At 37.9% G+C, this 15,142-nt stretch overlaps 1 protein-coding gene across 1 annotated transcript in view; it reads right to left on the bottom strand.

Annotated features, from left to right (window-relative positions):
• Window positions 1-604: 604 nt before the first annotated feature.
• Window positions 605-15,142, bottom strand: part of STK17A (serine/threonine kinase 17a) — a 47,140-nt gene continuing 32,602 nt past the window's right edge. The window contains exons 3-7 of the mRNA XM_019509101.1: window positions 11,926-12,070; window positions 5,094-5,220; window positions 3,823-3,871; window positions 3,548-3,727; window positions 605-2,568 (exon numbers count right to left, since the gene is read on the bottom strand). Of these exons, the coding sequence (XP_019364646.1) occupies window positions 2,235-2,568; window positions 3,548-3,727; window positions 3,823-3,871; window positions 5,094-5,220; window positions 11,926-12,070 (835 nt within the window). The 3' untranslated portion in view covers window positions 605-2,234. The remainder of the gene's footprint in view (window positions 2,569-3,547; window positions 3,728-3,822; window positions 3,872-5,093; window positions 5,221-11,925; window positions 12,071-15,142) is intronic.

Genomic DNA, 15,142 nt, shown 5'->3' with positions numbered 1-15,142 from the left:
TTTGTTACAATCTTGGTTTATTAATAGTTTATCATGGCTATCCAAAGTCTTACATGGAAACTGCTTAACATAGGTTTGAGGGGATATAGTCTGCAGAAGGAGTAAACTTAAGCACGGCCTTAAATATAGTCTTAAATAAAGGTTCGAGAGGATATAGTCTTCAGGAGTAAACTTAAGCATGGCCTAAGCATACAACTTCTAAATGCTTCAGAAAAAATGAAAAATCACCCTTGGGTTACAATATGAATTATTCAATTTGGATCACTTTTGAGTAAACAATTATCATACCTTTATTATGTACAAGGTCCTGCTGGAATGAGACGTTACTCTAATCAAATGACTATTCAGCATGTAATGCAACAAAGATGAAAGTAAAGTGCGGAGAATATAACACGGTTAAGTTTAAGTGTAAACTTCCTAGTGTGTCTTTAACCAAGGCAGCCAGATCCTGGCACTCGGGCATTAAAGAAAAACAAAACACAGCCTCTCCTCTTGGGACACAATACTCTTCATTCCATTTAATCAGGTAATATTACTTCTCTTCCCATTATAACCAAATTACCAATCCGATTATACCAATATCCTTAAATCATATCTACCTTTGTTTTTAGTAGTAAACTACAATTTACCTCTTCTGTTAAGATACACAGATGTCAAGATTCGACTTCAGTATCAGGGACTTCTGCCTGCTAGTACCAAAAAATTAAATGGTAAACACATTCTGGGTTGCATTGTTCGATGAGAGAGTGTGGTTATATGGAAGAAGAAAAAACTAACTAGGTAGAGTTTCTATTAATTGTATCATGACAAAAAAGCTTTAGATATGATTTATCATCATGGAGGACTTCTGACCAGGGAAAGTGAACAAATACCTGAATGTTAACAGTTCACAATATTAAACTTCAGTTATGTAGACATGGAATTTTGGAACTGCATTGGGATTGGAACATGTCAGAAATGTAAGGAGCCCAATGCGAGTTCCTTGCTCAAAATCTGTCACAAATTTTGCGATCCAGCTGGTCCCAATAAAGCATCTTAACAGGACAGCATCCTCACTAACCAGCATAATCCTCTTACAGCTTCTCAAGGTTGCAATTATATACACTTGCCACCCTGAGAGAAGAACTGGGTAAGAGCAATCCCTCATTTATCCCTTGGAAAAGAAAGGGACATTCTTCCTCAGCTGCTGTGTAGACTGAACTGGGCCATGCAACTGAGTCTAGGGAATCCATCTCTCCCCTGCCAAAAAGCACCTCACTCTCCCGTTATAACCTTACCCCTAGTTCCGGGTTGTTAAATTTAAACTGAGAACCAACAATCTGATTTTGAAGTCAGTGGAAAAACTCCACTAACTTAAATGAAGCTGAATGAGGCTATGGGTCATTTCTCCCCAATCATTACATTTGACATAAATATATAGAGTTTAATTCTACCAGGGCATCTACCAAGGAGAAAAGAAAAAAAAAAAGACTAACATCTGTGGAGAACAGCTCCCTCAGGGGCAGCTAATTAGCAACCATCTCTTACCGTTCAGCATTGCACCTTGCTGTTTTGGAACTGAGCTTATTTATGTTCCCCGAGGGGCATACATGCTCTCAAGGGCTTTACCAAAATCTAAACCTAAATCTAGACTGGGATTCAGCTCAGATGATCTTACGATTCTTTACGTGGTGCAAGCTCAAAGGAAAGCTCACACTGTTAGGCTTTGAAATCTGGGTGTCAAGTCAGCTGGACTGATTCTTTTCTGACACTGTTACACAAAAGAAAGTTTCACCAGGGTCAGTGGAACTATTTAAAGGGTGTCAAAAAAGAATCTCACTTCGTATATTTACATCAAATGACTAAATTAAATCAAGAAGTTCCTGTTGTCATTAAAAATACTCCTGAGCTTCTGCAGAACAAGAGAATAAGTAGCATTCTGTAGTATTTGAAGACACTCCTAAGAAAGAATAAAATGTCAAATACAAAAAAAAAGGAAGCCATTATTGCTGGTGAACTCCTGTCAACCCTCTAAAACAAACTGTTTAATTATTACATAAAATTAAAAAAAAAAAAAAAAAAAAAAAAAAAAAAAAAAAAAAAAAGAAGTGTGGCACTCTTCTCTGTTGTCTTTTATCTACATTTTCCTCTTCACCTAGAGGGTTTGTTGCATATCTGTGCAATTCATTTGGCCAGAAACCTTTTTCTTGTAGAAATTGTTGCCTTCCAGTTATAGCTCCTGAGTTCTATACAGTTCAGTAAATGAATTCTCCTGGTATTTCTTGCAGCAGTGGCTCTTCAAACTTAAACCGTTTGGAAATGGCTTTCTGATCAGTTATTTTTTCTTGTTCTGACTGCCTACACTGTCCCAGTGTATATGAAGCAACTACAATAAGCTCCTCTGTCACTACCGATTCCTCCTCTTCAGTTTTCTCGGCATCTACAGACTTTTCAGATGCAAAATCCTCATCTGTCTGGGTGGCAGTGTTTGCCTCAGCTGGTATACTCTTATTGCTACATGCAGGATCTGGGATATCACTTTGTGCTAGCCAAGGGTGTTGAAGACATTCTTCAGCAGTTGCCCGTTCCCTACAAAGAAAAAAAAAGGTAGGCTGCTTTTTATTCAAGAATGCCAGGAGCATCAAAAGGTGAACACTGAACAAGAGACCTTGGATAAGAACTAGGAAGTTTAAACAAGTTCTTCCCAGTGTAAGAGTTTGCATTAAAACAGCACAGACTGATTCAACCATTGAACAACAGAACTGTGGTAGTGCCCCCCCTTTTGTAAAGAAAAACCAGGACCAATAGCAAACCGAGAAAATATATATATTATAAAACAAATAAACGGGAGTATCCTTTAGGTATCAAATCACATGCTATCTGAACTACCACACAGTGGTAAATTATACAAAATACTAAATTTATACAAAGCTGCCCAATATTTGAATCCTTGATACTGGTTTTTTCCTACGGAACTATGTTGTCAGTTGCTGAGCCAAAGAGAGGCATTAATGAAGTTCCAAAGATACTTTTCAAAACAGAAGCAGTATTGTAGGGTTTCTTATTTGCTTCCTAATGGCAACCATGTCAAATCTGCTCACTTCACAAATAAGTATACTTTATTGACTATCAGCTCTGTAAGACTGTAAAATACCTCAGTACTATATGCAGACTGAGAAACTCGCTGCAAATGGAGTCATTCTGCAATATTAGTAAGTGAATGAACAAATGCAAAAGGAGTGGGATACTATACCACTGTTTGCCTTATTAGTCAGAATTCATTCAATTTTATTTATTGATCATACTGAAGTGCAGCTGTAAAATGAAATCTGAGCAACATGAAACTTGCCACATCATTCATTTTAGCTGAGAAATGGAGACAACCTTTTTGTAAACGCAGAACATAAGACTGGGCATAATGAATTACAAATTTGCTAAATTCTACCATGTGTGCTCATTTTACTACCCCTGCTCTAGGAAAACATCAGAAAAAGCTTATAGCTGGCAGTTGTATTTAGAACTCCGCTAGTCTCCGGAACACTGAAAGACAACTTTTTATTGAACTTACTCAGGTTTCTTAACTAGAAGGGTTTTGATGAAATCCACAGCAGACTCTGAGATGAGTTCAAAATCTTCTTCAGAGTAACTTACGTTCATCTGAGATATATTTAAGAATGTTTCTTGTTTATCATCCCCTAAGAAAGGCGATATTCCTGTTAACATAACATATGCCAGTACTCCAATGCTCCTAGATATAAAGAACAGAAAACACAGAGGAAAAGCATTATTTTTAACAGCTCTCAATTTTTTTTTTAAACTGTATATATCAAAGGCTGCACTTACCACATGTCTGTTGCTGTACTAATTGGGTCATAACTTAGGATTTCAGGAGCTATTATGGAAAAAAAGCATAAAGTAGGTTACACTTCTTGTTCAAAACAGTGCAACTAAATTTATATTCACTCATTTATGTGCAAAATCATGCACAATAAGCCAGCATTAAATAATGCAGCACTAAGCACTTCAGAAGACCTAACAATGCAAGGCGCAGTTCATCATCTAGAATATGACAAAATTACTTTAAAGAAAAATCTGTAGCAAGTCAAAATCTAAAAAAATCCCAAAACAAACCAACCCACAAACAAAAAACAAGCGACCACAAATTTGCAACCATCACTGGATTCGTTTCCTAAAGAAAATGTAATCATAGCTCTTTTCAGTTTTTATTCCATTTGCTTTTACTACTGACTTCAGAAGTCTGTTCAACTTTCCTTTATATAGAAAAACTTCTACACAAGTTCTTTACAATCTTCAAAACTCAAAACAATACTAGCTGTTGTACGTCACCTCTGCTGGATATCTTCTTTCAGGACCTGCTATTAATGTTTGTATATTTATATTCTGCATTATGTTCACATGTAGCTTCTTCCCCCCGCCCCCAAGCTCTGCGCCTACTGCCTAATTTTCTGTTGGCAACTAATATGATTCAATATACTGAAGAATTGCTTACTGAATCATTTATTTGTCTCTTTACATTTTTCTATACATAAAAGCAGTATGACTAGTACACTACATAGCACATGTATAAATAAACCAGTTTAAGAAAAAAATAGGTGAGATAAGAAAAAAAAAAAAAATATATATATATATAAAAAAATAGGTGAGCTAGAGTACTCTTTCTCCATCTTTTGGAAAACAAACATTCACTGCCAGTTACTTTTCTGTGAAAGGGAGGCTCCATAAAGTTATCTCCTATCGTGTCAGAATTTGGCAAGCACTCATACCTCTGGTGAGGTGGACAACCTATGAAAATCTGTACTGTGGTTCCCACTAGGTGGGCCCAGGTTCAGTTAACAGCGCACTGATTAGCTAGCTTACCTATAAAGGATCTCACTATCAAGAGTGACAGAAGAACATTTTTTTCCTGAAGGCTAAAGTAGGATATTAGTTCCACATAAATTTCATGCCCATTTCTGCAATGCTACAGAAAGCTTAAGATATCAGCTTAACACATGGAGTGCAAACAAAGCAAAATTTAAGTTCCCCCACGCATTAAAAAAATACTTTCTTTCCATAGACCAAATTAATGGCTCCTCTGTTAATTAATTACTTACCCACATACTCAGGAGTTCCCATAATTTCTCTTAGTTCTTCACTACTCTTCATTATTCTGGAAAGGCCAAAATCAACGATCTTAATGTCACCCAAAGGAGATTTACTAGTTAGCAGAATATTTTGGGGCTGAAAAATATAACAAAATAATTAACAGATGCCAGAAGCAGTCAAACCTATATGCAATTATTTCATGCTGTAAAGATACAGTGCTATTTTAAGCATAAAGAGGGTACGTTCTCTATTACATAAAAAATACACTTTACCGAAGATAACTGTGAACAGGTATTTATGTTAAAAGCAGCATTCAACAGTCAGACGTAGCTATAAAACTGAGAAATCAGATTTGTTCTAATCTGAGAATGGCACAAAAGACGCACCAAAACTCCCTAGAGGTTAACACCATCTGTATGTGTAGAACCTATCAGCATGTTTGTCCCACACATACCAGCTTGTGTCTTTTGCTAACTCAGTTTATTTGTAAACTGTCACAATTTTCAATATCTTTAAAGTCTTTAAGCGTATTTTTGCTGCGTCTAAAGAAAAACAAGGACGACAGATAAGTGACCTTAATTCTGTTTGAACAATAATTATTACTTAAAAAGTGTTTTTAGTTATGTACTTAAAATGTTATTAGAATGTAAAGATTTCAACTAAAAATGTAGGCACCTAAAACGAATCCTTATTAAGAACCAGTAAATAAACTAAATGCCAACATCTGAAGAGGGATGAATTTGTTCTGAAATACCTGGAATTCCTTTGGACCATTTCCCAAATTATATTTACCACTTAGCACTGGCAGAGCCAGCCAGAGGCACCAGGAAAACCAGCCCATATATATATATATATCAAAAGACAATCGCTTTCATAGACATTAGGGCTGGAAGGGACCTCATCAGATCATCAGGTCCAGCCCCCTGTTCAAGGGGCAGGCAGTCAGCTAGGGTCAAAGCATCCCAGCAAGGTAAGTGCCCAAATGATTCTTGAAAGTGTCCAGAGTAGCTGCTTGCACCACCCCTGTGGGGAGTGTGTTCAAGGTCTTGGGGGCTCAGACAGTAAAGAAGTTTTTCGTTATGTCCAGCCTAAGATGGTCTTGCAGGAGTTTGTGACTGTTGGACCTTGTCATCCCCTGGGGTGCTCTGGTGAACAGACGTTTCCCCAGATCCTGATGCAACCCCCTTATGGACTTATAGGCTGCCACCAAGTCACCCCTGACCCTGCGCTTTTCCAGGTTGAAGAGTCCCATAGATCACAGCCTGTTTTCATAAGGCCTGTTCTCTTGCCCTCTGATCATGTGTGTGGCTCTCCTCTGGACTTTCAAGCTTTTCCATGTCCTTCCTAAACTGTGAAGGCCAAAACTGGATGCAGTACTCCAGCTGTGGCTTCACCACGGCCAAGCACATTGGGAGGATGACATCCTGGGTCTTGCTCGAGATGCATCGGTAGATGCAAGCCAAAGTTTTGTTTGCTTTGCTAGCTGCGGTATCACATTGCCAGCTCATATTCATCTTGTGGTCAATCATGACCCCCAAGTCTCTTTTGCTCATGGTGCTTAAGTAGTAGTGATTCACTTACATAGGAAAAACAGTGTGCACTCCCCAAAGTTACAGCACTTAAGTGTAATCTACTGGATACAAAAGAATCATGAACTATATGACTACTTTTTACCATCTTTAATTTTCCCTGAGCCTGATGAAGGGCAAGAAACCCTGAAAGCTTGTAGAAAAGTATTTTTTTTGTAATTTCTTAGGTGGTTTAATAAAAGGTATCATCTCTGAACCAAGAGTTCTAGATTTTTGCACATTTTTCTGAGGCATTACAACAAAATTAAATTTGGTTTGAGGCAAAAATGAAACTAAGCCTTTAATAAACTTAGTTCCTGAATCAGACTATCTCAACTGATGTTAGAGAAATGAGACACATTCTTCTAACTTTCTTTGTTGGAGAGTTCTCAAGTCTTGTGTGTTGGCCATATTTGAGGATTAAGTACTAACAGTCATTCACTTGCTATTGTTGCTTATATCTCAACGTTGCATCATTAAAAGCAATATTTCTTCTACATGAAACCCCATGAAGAACTTTCCTCTTTCAAAACAGCTTTTCTTGGTCTCAATAAGAAAAAAAGCTAAGCGTGCAATAGAAAGGTCCTTTTGTTTCAAAATGGCCGTCACCTCCCATTATTTCTAATGGGAGCGAAGTCAAATCCCTTCAGGGAAGATAGGTGAATCCTGACAGCACAGAAGCAGGAGCATGGAGGGGACTGTGGCATCAAGAAGAAACTGTTCAAAAGGCTGTAGTCACATTGCGTTGCTTCAGTGGGAAAAAGCAGCTAAAGCAGAATCTGATATACTGAAATGTAGTTAAGGCAGAGTAGCATTAGTCACCCAAATGTTACAAGGACATCACAGTCATCTGGTGAAACATGAACAAACCACAGTTATAGCACCTATATAACCTAACTGCCTAGAGTAATTCACCATAACTGAATTATAACCACTAGGGCACAGGTGCCTGGAGTCCCAGATGAAACTGATTTTGATTTCTTCATGGGACACACAAATCAAACATGTTAATCTTAACTTTCGTTCTCGGGTTTCTAATGCTTGTTCTGTGGGGTAAGTATATCTCTACAATGCTTTAACCTTGATGTAATAGATACGCATGCAACCTTAACTACAGTTTAACATAGCTTTTATCTGAATTCTAAGAAACCAATGGATTCTTTTCAAACAGCAACCTGCCTACTCACTGCATTAGGCAGTTTTCTATAGATCTAGTGAAATTGTATTCAAAGAAACAATTTGAAGAAAGCAGAGATTTTGTTAATTATTTTGGAGAACACAGTATACGACATGTTGCTGAAGCACTGATTGAAGGAGCTAGTAAATAGGTGACAATGGTTGTACTCATACAAGTATTTTATTCTTTTATTTTTTCTTCCTGGCTTTATGTCACTTTCTGTTTCTGGATGCTGCTGTATTCTCCAGCAATTCACTTTTGTTTCTTTCTACAGTCACTTATTTTGCTCTTGCACACATTAGGTTCTCTTCCTACTCCTCTATATTTTCCTCCCTTTCTCCATTTGCTTCTCCTCTGTTTCCAACCTCATAGTTCATCATGCATGCTTGCCTCAAATTCTACCAGACATCCATTAATAAAATATGAAGACAGTCAGCAGGGGGAAAAAAAGCAAGGAAACCTCTAAGGTGTTTACCCAAAAATAAAGGGACAGAGGTTTAAGAATCTCTCTTATACATCTGTGCGTAAATTCCAAACTAAAACCAAAGAAGTAGATTTAAGGTTGTATTCACATGCTTAGAATGGATTTACTCCCATTCCAAGTCAATGCATTCTGATTCATTGCATTTTGCCATTTAAAAAGGTCAAAAAACATGTGGTGAAATCAGGATGTGACAAGCACCAAGAAAAAGAAACAGGCCCTTCTGGGGGAGAGGGACAGGTGGCAACCCTGGTAAATCAAGTCAGCATTAGAATTTCCTACAGAATAAAATGAGATAGTGTTTAGTCTCACAGGGGAAATCTTGTAACTATCATGGGACAGATATGATCTAAAGCAGGCTGGCTGTTAATGCCACGGATCTGGCTGAATAGACCTTAATCTAATTCTTAAAAGACAAACCAAAGTAGCAGCAATAACGGTAACATTCAGACAACTGTTTTGATTCAATTCTTTTGACACAGTCTGACCTAATGTAGAGGTATCAATCACCACAAAAAGCTAAATATATTTTCCTAGATGTCTTTGTCTGTTCCAGACCAAAGGCAGGAAGCCCTCAGAGGTCCAAATGTAAAACTGGTGTTAGAGAGCAAGCAAAACATTTTAGCTTAGCTTCATTAAAACTTCAGTAATGGTAGTGAGGCACCCTGCTTACATGCAACACCTTTTGTGCCTTACTAAGATCCAGATGGGATAATCAGTATTCATCTTCTTTTAGATAGGAAAATCCTCTAAGGATCTTCAGCAACTAGAATATCATCTTTTCAGGTTAAGAGCCACGCTAAAAAAACGTCCATTTATATTATGAAATTGGACATGGGGGGGGTAAAAATTTGTAAAAATGTAACAGACTGCAGTAACCTCTCATATCAGCAAGATTATTTTTGCAAAATATACAGTACTATGGAAATTTTAGTGTAGGTTAGTATACAAAAACTTAGAACTCAAGTACTGTGCACAGACAAATCTATCGTTCAAGTATTACTAATTTACAAACAAGAACAATTTGTGCTTTTATAGTAAACCACAGCGTATGTAAGTTATAGTCATCATATACAAAGCTATTATGTCTTGTGAAATTGTTTAAAATGTCAACAGGAAATACAACATGTTTGAACACGTGCATCTAGGAATATAGACCTCCAACTGACATTGTATTAAACTAGTTGGTTACTAATGTGTAACTACTGTGTATACTGGTCACTAAAAAGAAAGCTTAGTATTAAATAATTTGTCATATTATGATATGACCACATTTTAAAGGAGAGCTTTATGATTTTGTGTAAACATACAGCTCCCTCATCCCTTCCTCAATCAGCCCTTGATCTTATAAAATTCTAAGAAAAAGACAGATATGAGAGCAAACTGCTTCTTTAGGGATTTCTGTCAGTCAGCTGCTTAATAAAAGGGGTTTGGGATAGAGGACTAAATTCTGTGCTGGGGATTACAGTAATTAGGAGTTAATGAATCATAGTAAAAACAAAACAAAATAGAAAATAACAAATACAACAAGAGATGAAATAAGCAGAAACTGAAACCGATTAAAGGGATAGAAAACTAACAGTCACATGTAACTTTCACCAGTAAGGATGTAGAATTACAGTTAAAGTTTGAATCTTCCATATGTACTGCGTAATGCCCCCTACTTATACCTCTCCATAGAGAAGTATTTGTTAGAGGTGTGCAAAACAGGCCATATTCCATTCCGATTTGGCCCAAATCGGGGGTCAGCAATTTGATTAGTTGATCCAGATAATTGTCCCAATTCAATTCGACTGAATCCGAATCTGAAGATTCGATGCTGATTCGAAGAATCGGCGGTTCGGCCATAGACATACCTTTAAATGTTTTTTCTATATACCTCAAGGTACCAGAAGCAGCTCGTGAATACTGAGATGGTGGTGGGGTGGATGGAGAGTCCTATAGGAGCGCAGGGGGGCCTCCCTACGTGCTCAGCAGCAGACCTGGAAGTGGACCAGAACTACTTCTGGTCCACTTCTGGGTCCACTGCCAACCGCACCAGGGATCCCTCTTGTGCCCCCCTGGCTTGGCGAACGGCTGTGGGAGGATCCTGGGTGGCACTAGTTGCCGAATCGGGGGCACGTGGTCCACAGCAGACCAGAAGTGCTTCTGGCCCACTTCTGGGTCCGTCGCTGAGTGAGCTGGGGACCCTCCCACACTCCTGTGGGATGCTCCATCTGCCCCCACCATCTCAGTGTTAACAAGCCGCTGGTACCTTGAGGCATGTAGAAAACACATTTAAAGTTGTGTCTATGTCCGAATCATCAAATCTCTCTGAATCGATTCAAAGGGTTCCGGTTCGATTCCAAGAGATTAAAGGGCCTCCCGATTTGATTTGGATTTGGAGATTCAGCTGCTGAGTCGAATCAGCAACCAAAGCTTCACACAGTCCTAGTACCTGTGTGGCATGTTTTCAAGAATTTACCCTATGTTAGAGCTTTTTCCTACCTGAACATTTGTCATTTATTCCTAATTTGTCTTCTACTATAATATCTTTCAAATATTGAAGAGTGATATCAGTCTGTTGTATTAAAATACAGCTGTTCCAGAATCCTGTATCAGCTTAATAGTGAATTGGTCATTTTTTTTTTTAATGACTGCTTACAGTATCCTTTAATTTTTCCAAACTTCACAAATCAAATTCTCAGCCAAGACACTCTTCTTAAGAGTGTTGTTAGCCCATAAGATACTTACATTCTACTTTAACAAAGGAATCTTTTGCATAAAACCTAGACTTGTTTATAATGATTGCAGGCTGCAAGTGAAACTTAATTATATTAACCAATGTAAAATACATCTTTTTATAATGCTTATACCTTTCTGGAAAAGAAATGCAAGGCTGACATTTCTAATACCTGTCGAACATCCATTTGTTGTGTGATCAGCCCTTGAAAGAGCTGTAAAGCTGTGCTCAAACAGAAAAGCATGGCTGCAGAGCACTCCAATCATGTGACAAATTAACCCTCATTATATAAAGGTTCAAATCAAAATGCTCTAAAGCAGAGCACCTTCATTAATTTCTATCTGGTCTGGCTGCAGCACAACCCAGGCCCAGCCCCTGTCACTGGATGGGAGGGGGGAGAAGGCAAGGCAGGGAGGTCTGTTCTGGAGTTCTCAGCCCTGCTGGAGTTGGCGGGCAGGTGGACTGGATCCCCACTGACATGAGGGGCTCCAATTCACCCGCCTCCCCCACTCCAGCAGGGCTGAGAGAACACCAGAATGCATCTCCCTCCACTGCGTTCTCCTTCCTCCCTCCCACACAGATACACAGGAAGCAAGCTGTGTGACTGCAGCCCACATAACACATTGAGAACTACCAATGTGGCCCACTATGGCAAACAGGTTGAGAACCACAGGTCTACTGAGTTGGGAGGACTGGTCTAAATCATGGCACTTTCTATGAATCTCCCCGAATTAGACCTGGGAGCTGCACTTCTGTTTGCACCCTGAAAGGTGAATGAGGTTCCTGGAGTTTTGGATGTACATTGTATTTATAAATTATCATTAGTATTATATTATATTGTGGATTAGTTAGCTCATTAATAACCACCACAACAAAAACTATGATATCTTACCTTGAGGTCAAGATGAACCACGTTATTTCTGTGTAAAAATGAAACTCCTTCCAAAATCTGCCTCATGAGCCGTTTCACATCTTTTTCTTTGAAAGCTTCTTCTCTTTCAGCTACACACTGGTCAAATATTTCACCACCAGCAGCACTGTGGAACAAAGTTATTTGCAGAATATAAAATATACATAGTATCAAACTCATGTTATTCTTATTGTGCTAATATTTAATTTGAGAATTAATGACTAAATCCATCAAGTACACAAAATTCTGCTTTGCAAAACAAACAAAAAAAAGCAAGAAAAATACAAAGTTCTTTCAATATTAGTCACCTCTATTACTTCATGCTTGCTGATGCATCTTAGTATCCAAGGGCAAAGAAAAAGAAAAGTCTGAGAATTATGAAAACTTGAATTCATGAACTTGTCATCAGTAAAAATATTAAGTGTTTATAAATCCCAACTACACTTACAAAGCTAGGATTACAAAAGAGAAGTGTTATATTTAGACTGCTTTTTTATATTGTTCCCTGAAAGATCTTTATTCCTAACTATTACTATGAATAAATAAAGAAGTAATTTAGATGCCCAAATATGGCAAGTAATTAGAATCACTAAAAAATAGGGCTGAAAGGGACTTCAGTCAAACCCCCTCACTCAAGGCAGAAGCATCCATCTCTAAACCGTCCCAATCGGTTGGTTTGTTTTTTTGGACTAACTTCTTATTTAAAACTTCCAAGGATGTAATATTACACCCACCTGACATTTTTAAAAATATTGTTTTCTTTACTGTGTTTTTTTTTAAAGATTAAAAAGTATGCAGCTGAATCTACAACATAGACTAAAGCAGTTCATACAATAGATTGGGTTACTGAACTGTAAACTAAAATCATCACAATGGGTCTCCTAAAATCATTAACTTTTACAATATCATGGATTAACAAACCAAAACCAAATAAAGATTTTTTTAAAATTTTTAATTCTAGGCCAGGACTTGCACAGAACTACTGTAGAGCTCTGTATGTGAACATCAGACTAGCGGATGATGGGTTTAAATAAATCCAGTTCAACCTCAATTTACATAAAACATTCTTGAAACTGCATTTTTGTTCTGTTTATGCATTCCTGGTATTGTAGGTGTCCTAGTGGTGCCATCTGTTATTAAGGTTGCTTAACAGATGCCATAATAAGACACTGTTTCCAGCTGTTTGATGGCAAACTATGCATTCAAGCTGAAGTTTTCCATGTTATGTGTCTGTGCCACGTCAAAATTTTTAGATAAAGTCAGCCAAAACAGTTCAGGTGTCTGTTTAGCATTTTTTATATGTACTTATACTTTGAAACAAAAAGCAAAACAACACAAAAACAGGTACTCAATTTTTTTTAATTGATGGCAACTTGTTTCAGAAACAAATAGGTTTAACACTGGTGTATTTGTTACTGGGGATATAATATCAAGCAGGGATAGCATTAGCATCAGGGACATACGCTTTCCCCCTTGTAAACCTACCCAAATTTGGCCAATAACTTCCTCACACCTCCCAAATAGTATGCACATTCTTTGTAGAGTTTAATAACAAAAACACCTACATATTTCATCCTCATTAATGTATGCTGGAGATTCTTGCAGCCCCTAATGCTGACCAGATTACATAGGCTCCATACCCAAAAAGCAACCAAGCACGTTCCAGCCCACGACCACATAAGCAAAGCTAAACTTTACCTCTAGTGTTTGGCTGAGTTGCGGCCAAGCACTGGAATGGAGAGAATGCCTTTCCCCCATGCTATCAATGACTCTCCTGTTGGTTTGGAGGCAACACAAAGGAGGAAGCTACCTGATCTAAATGCAAAGGGGACAGAAGCTCAACTAGGGCTTAGTGGAAGTGGCAGCCAGATGAATAAACTGGGAAATGGAGCCTGGGGTGGAGATTGGGACTTGGACCCAGGAAGTTGAACTGAGCACTGTTCTATGACATGAGACAGGTTGTCTGGGAAGGGAAAATAAAAAAAAGGGCCCACATAATTAAAGACCATGTTAAAATTCCTCTACATAAGGGGACCAAGTTATGACAGAACAAGGGTTGCTTGTATTTCCAAACCTTGGAGTCCTTGAGTTTACCAATTTAACATAGTTTATGTTTAAGAGCATATTATTTCCTGGCATTATCTGATATATTGTAAAAAAAAGTAAAGTCATGTGAAAGGCTATCATAGTAGATGGATAGCCATTTTTATATTCAAAGAAATTACAGATTTGTTAAACACGTTATGGAGGCCCTCACTTCATTAGCAAAGTTAAACAATCACCTTTATCAAAGAAGTATTCCCCTAAGAAAAAAACTACATGCACTAAAATGCAGAATAATTAATGTAACAGCTCTTGCTTTAGGTATGTCAGTATTTCTACAAAGGAAGATCTTAAGGTCTAGTAATTTTAGATGAGAAATTCTAGCTTTTAGTAACTTATGTTCTTGGTGCCTTCAAAATCTGGATATTCAGAAAATGCAGTCCTCAGAACCCTTTAGAAGGGTACCACTAGTGCCTTTCCCTCTATTGGCATCTTCAACAAATTAGTCTTCATATATTTGCCTCCTCTTTGGTTTTGCAAAAGAATAAGGGCCTGGTCCAACCTTCCTTCCAAAACAGAATTCTAATGGGATTAGATTAGGACTGTACACAGAAGGGACTGAGTAAATCAAAGGCATTTCCTAAAAGAGTCTTGAGAGTATATACATCTAGGAGAGCCGAGCAAAAAGCACATCTATGAAGAAAATTATAAAATGATATATTGATACAGTGCTTTTATATCTGCTTCTCTATAACCGGTCCTTAAGATATAACACCTCTGTGAAGGACTGAAAATTCTCTCTCAGATACTGGAGTTGAAGAGAAATCAGGTACTAAAGGCAATTAAAAAGCTTTGACTACTGTCAGCTGCTTCAGCAGAAAGATAAAGTGAGGAGCTATAATCTTGCTACTACTGTACAATTATTTGACACTTGCCTAAGTGTGAGTTTGGGATTTATTCAATTTTCAGGACTTCATATACCAGAATGCCACAAGACTCCCGTTAGGCAAGCAGCAAAACTCCTTTATATTTTCCATTATGACTGGACTTGGAGGAGATATTTTGCTACTGACAGAAATATCTGATGGAATAAAGTATTCTACAGCCAAAACCCCCCCCAAAACAAACCAACCAACCTCCCTCCCCAAGAGAAACC

This window comes from Gavialis gangeticus, unplaced genomic scaffold (assembly GCF_001723915.1).
Source record: "Gavialis gangeticus isolate Ggan-Ray unplaced genomic scaffold, GavGan_comp1, whole genome shotgun sequence".
NCBI lineage: Eukaryota > Metazoa > Chordata > Crocodylia > Gavialidae > Gavialis > Gavialis gangeticus.
The sequence above is the reverse complement of the archived record's forward strand: the minus strand, read 5'-3'. Positions and strand labels throughout refer to the sequence as shown.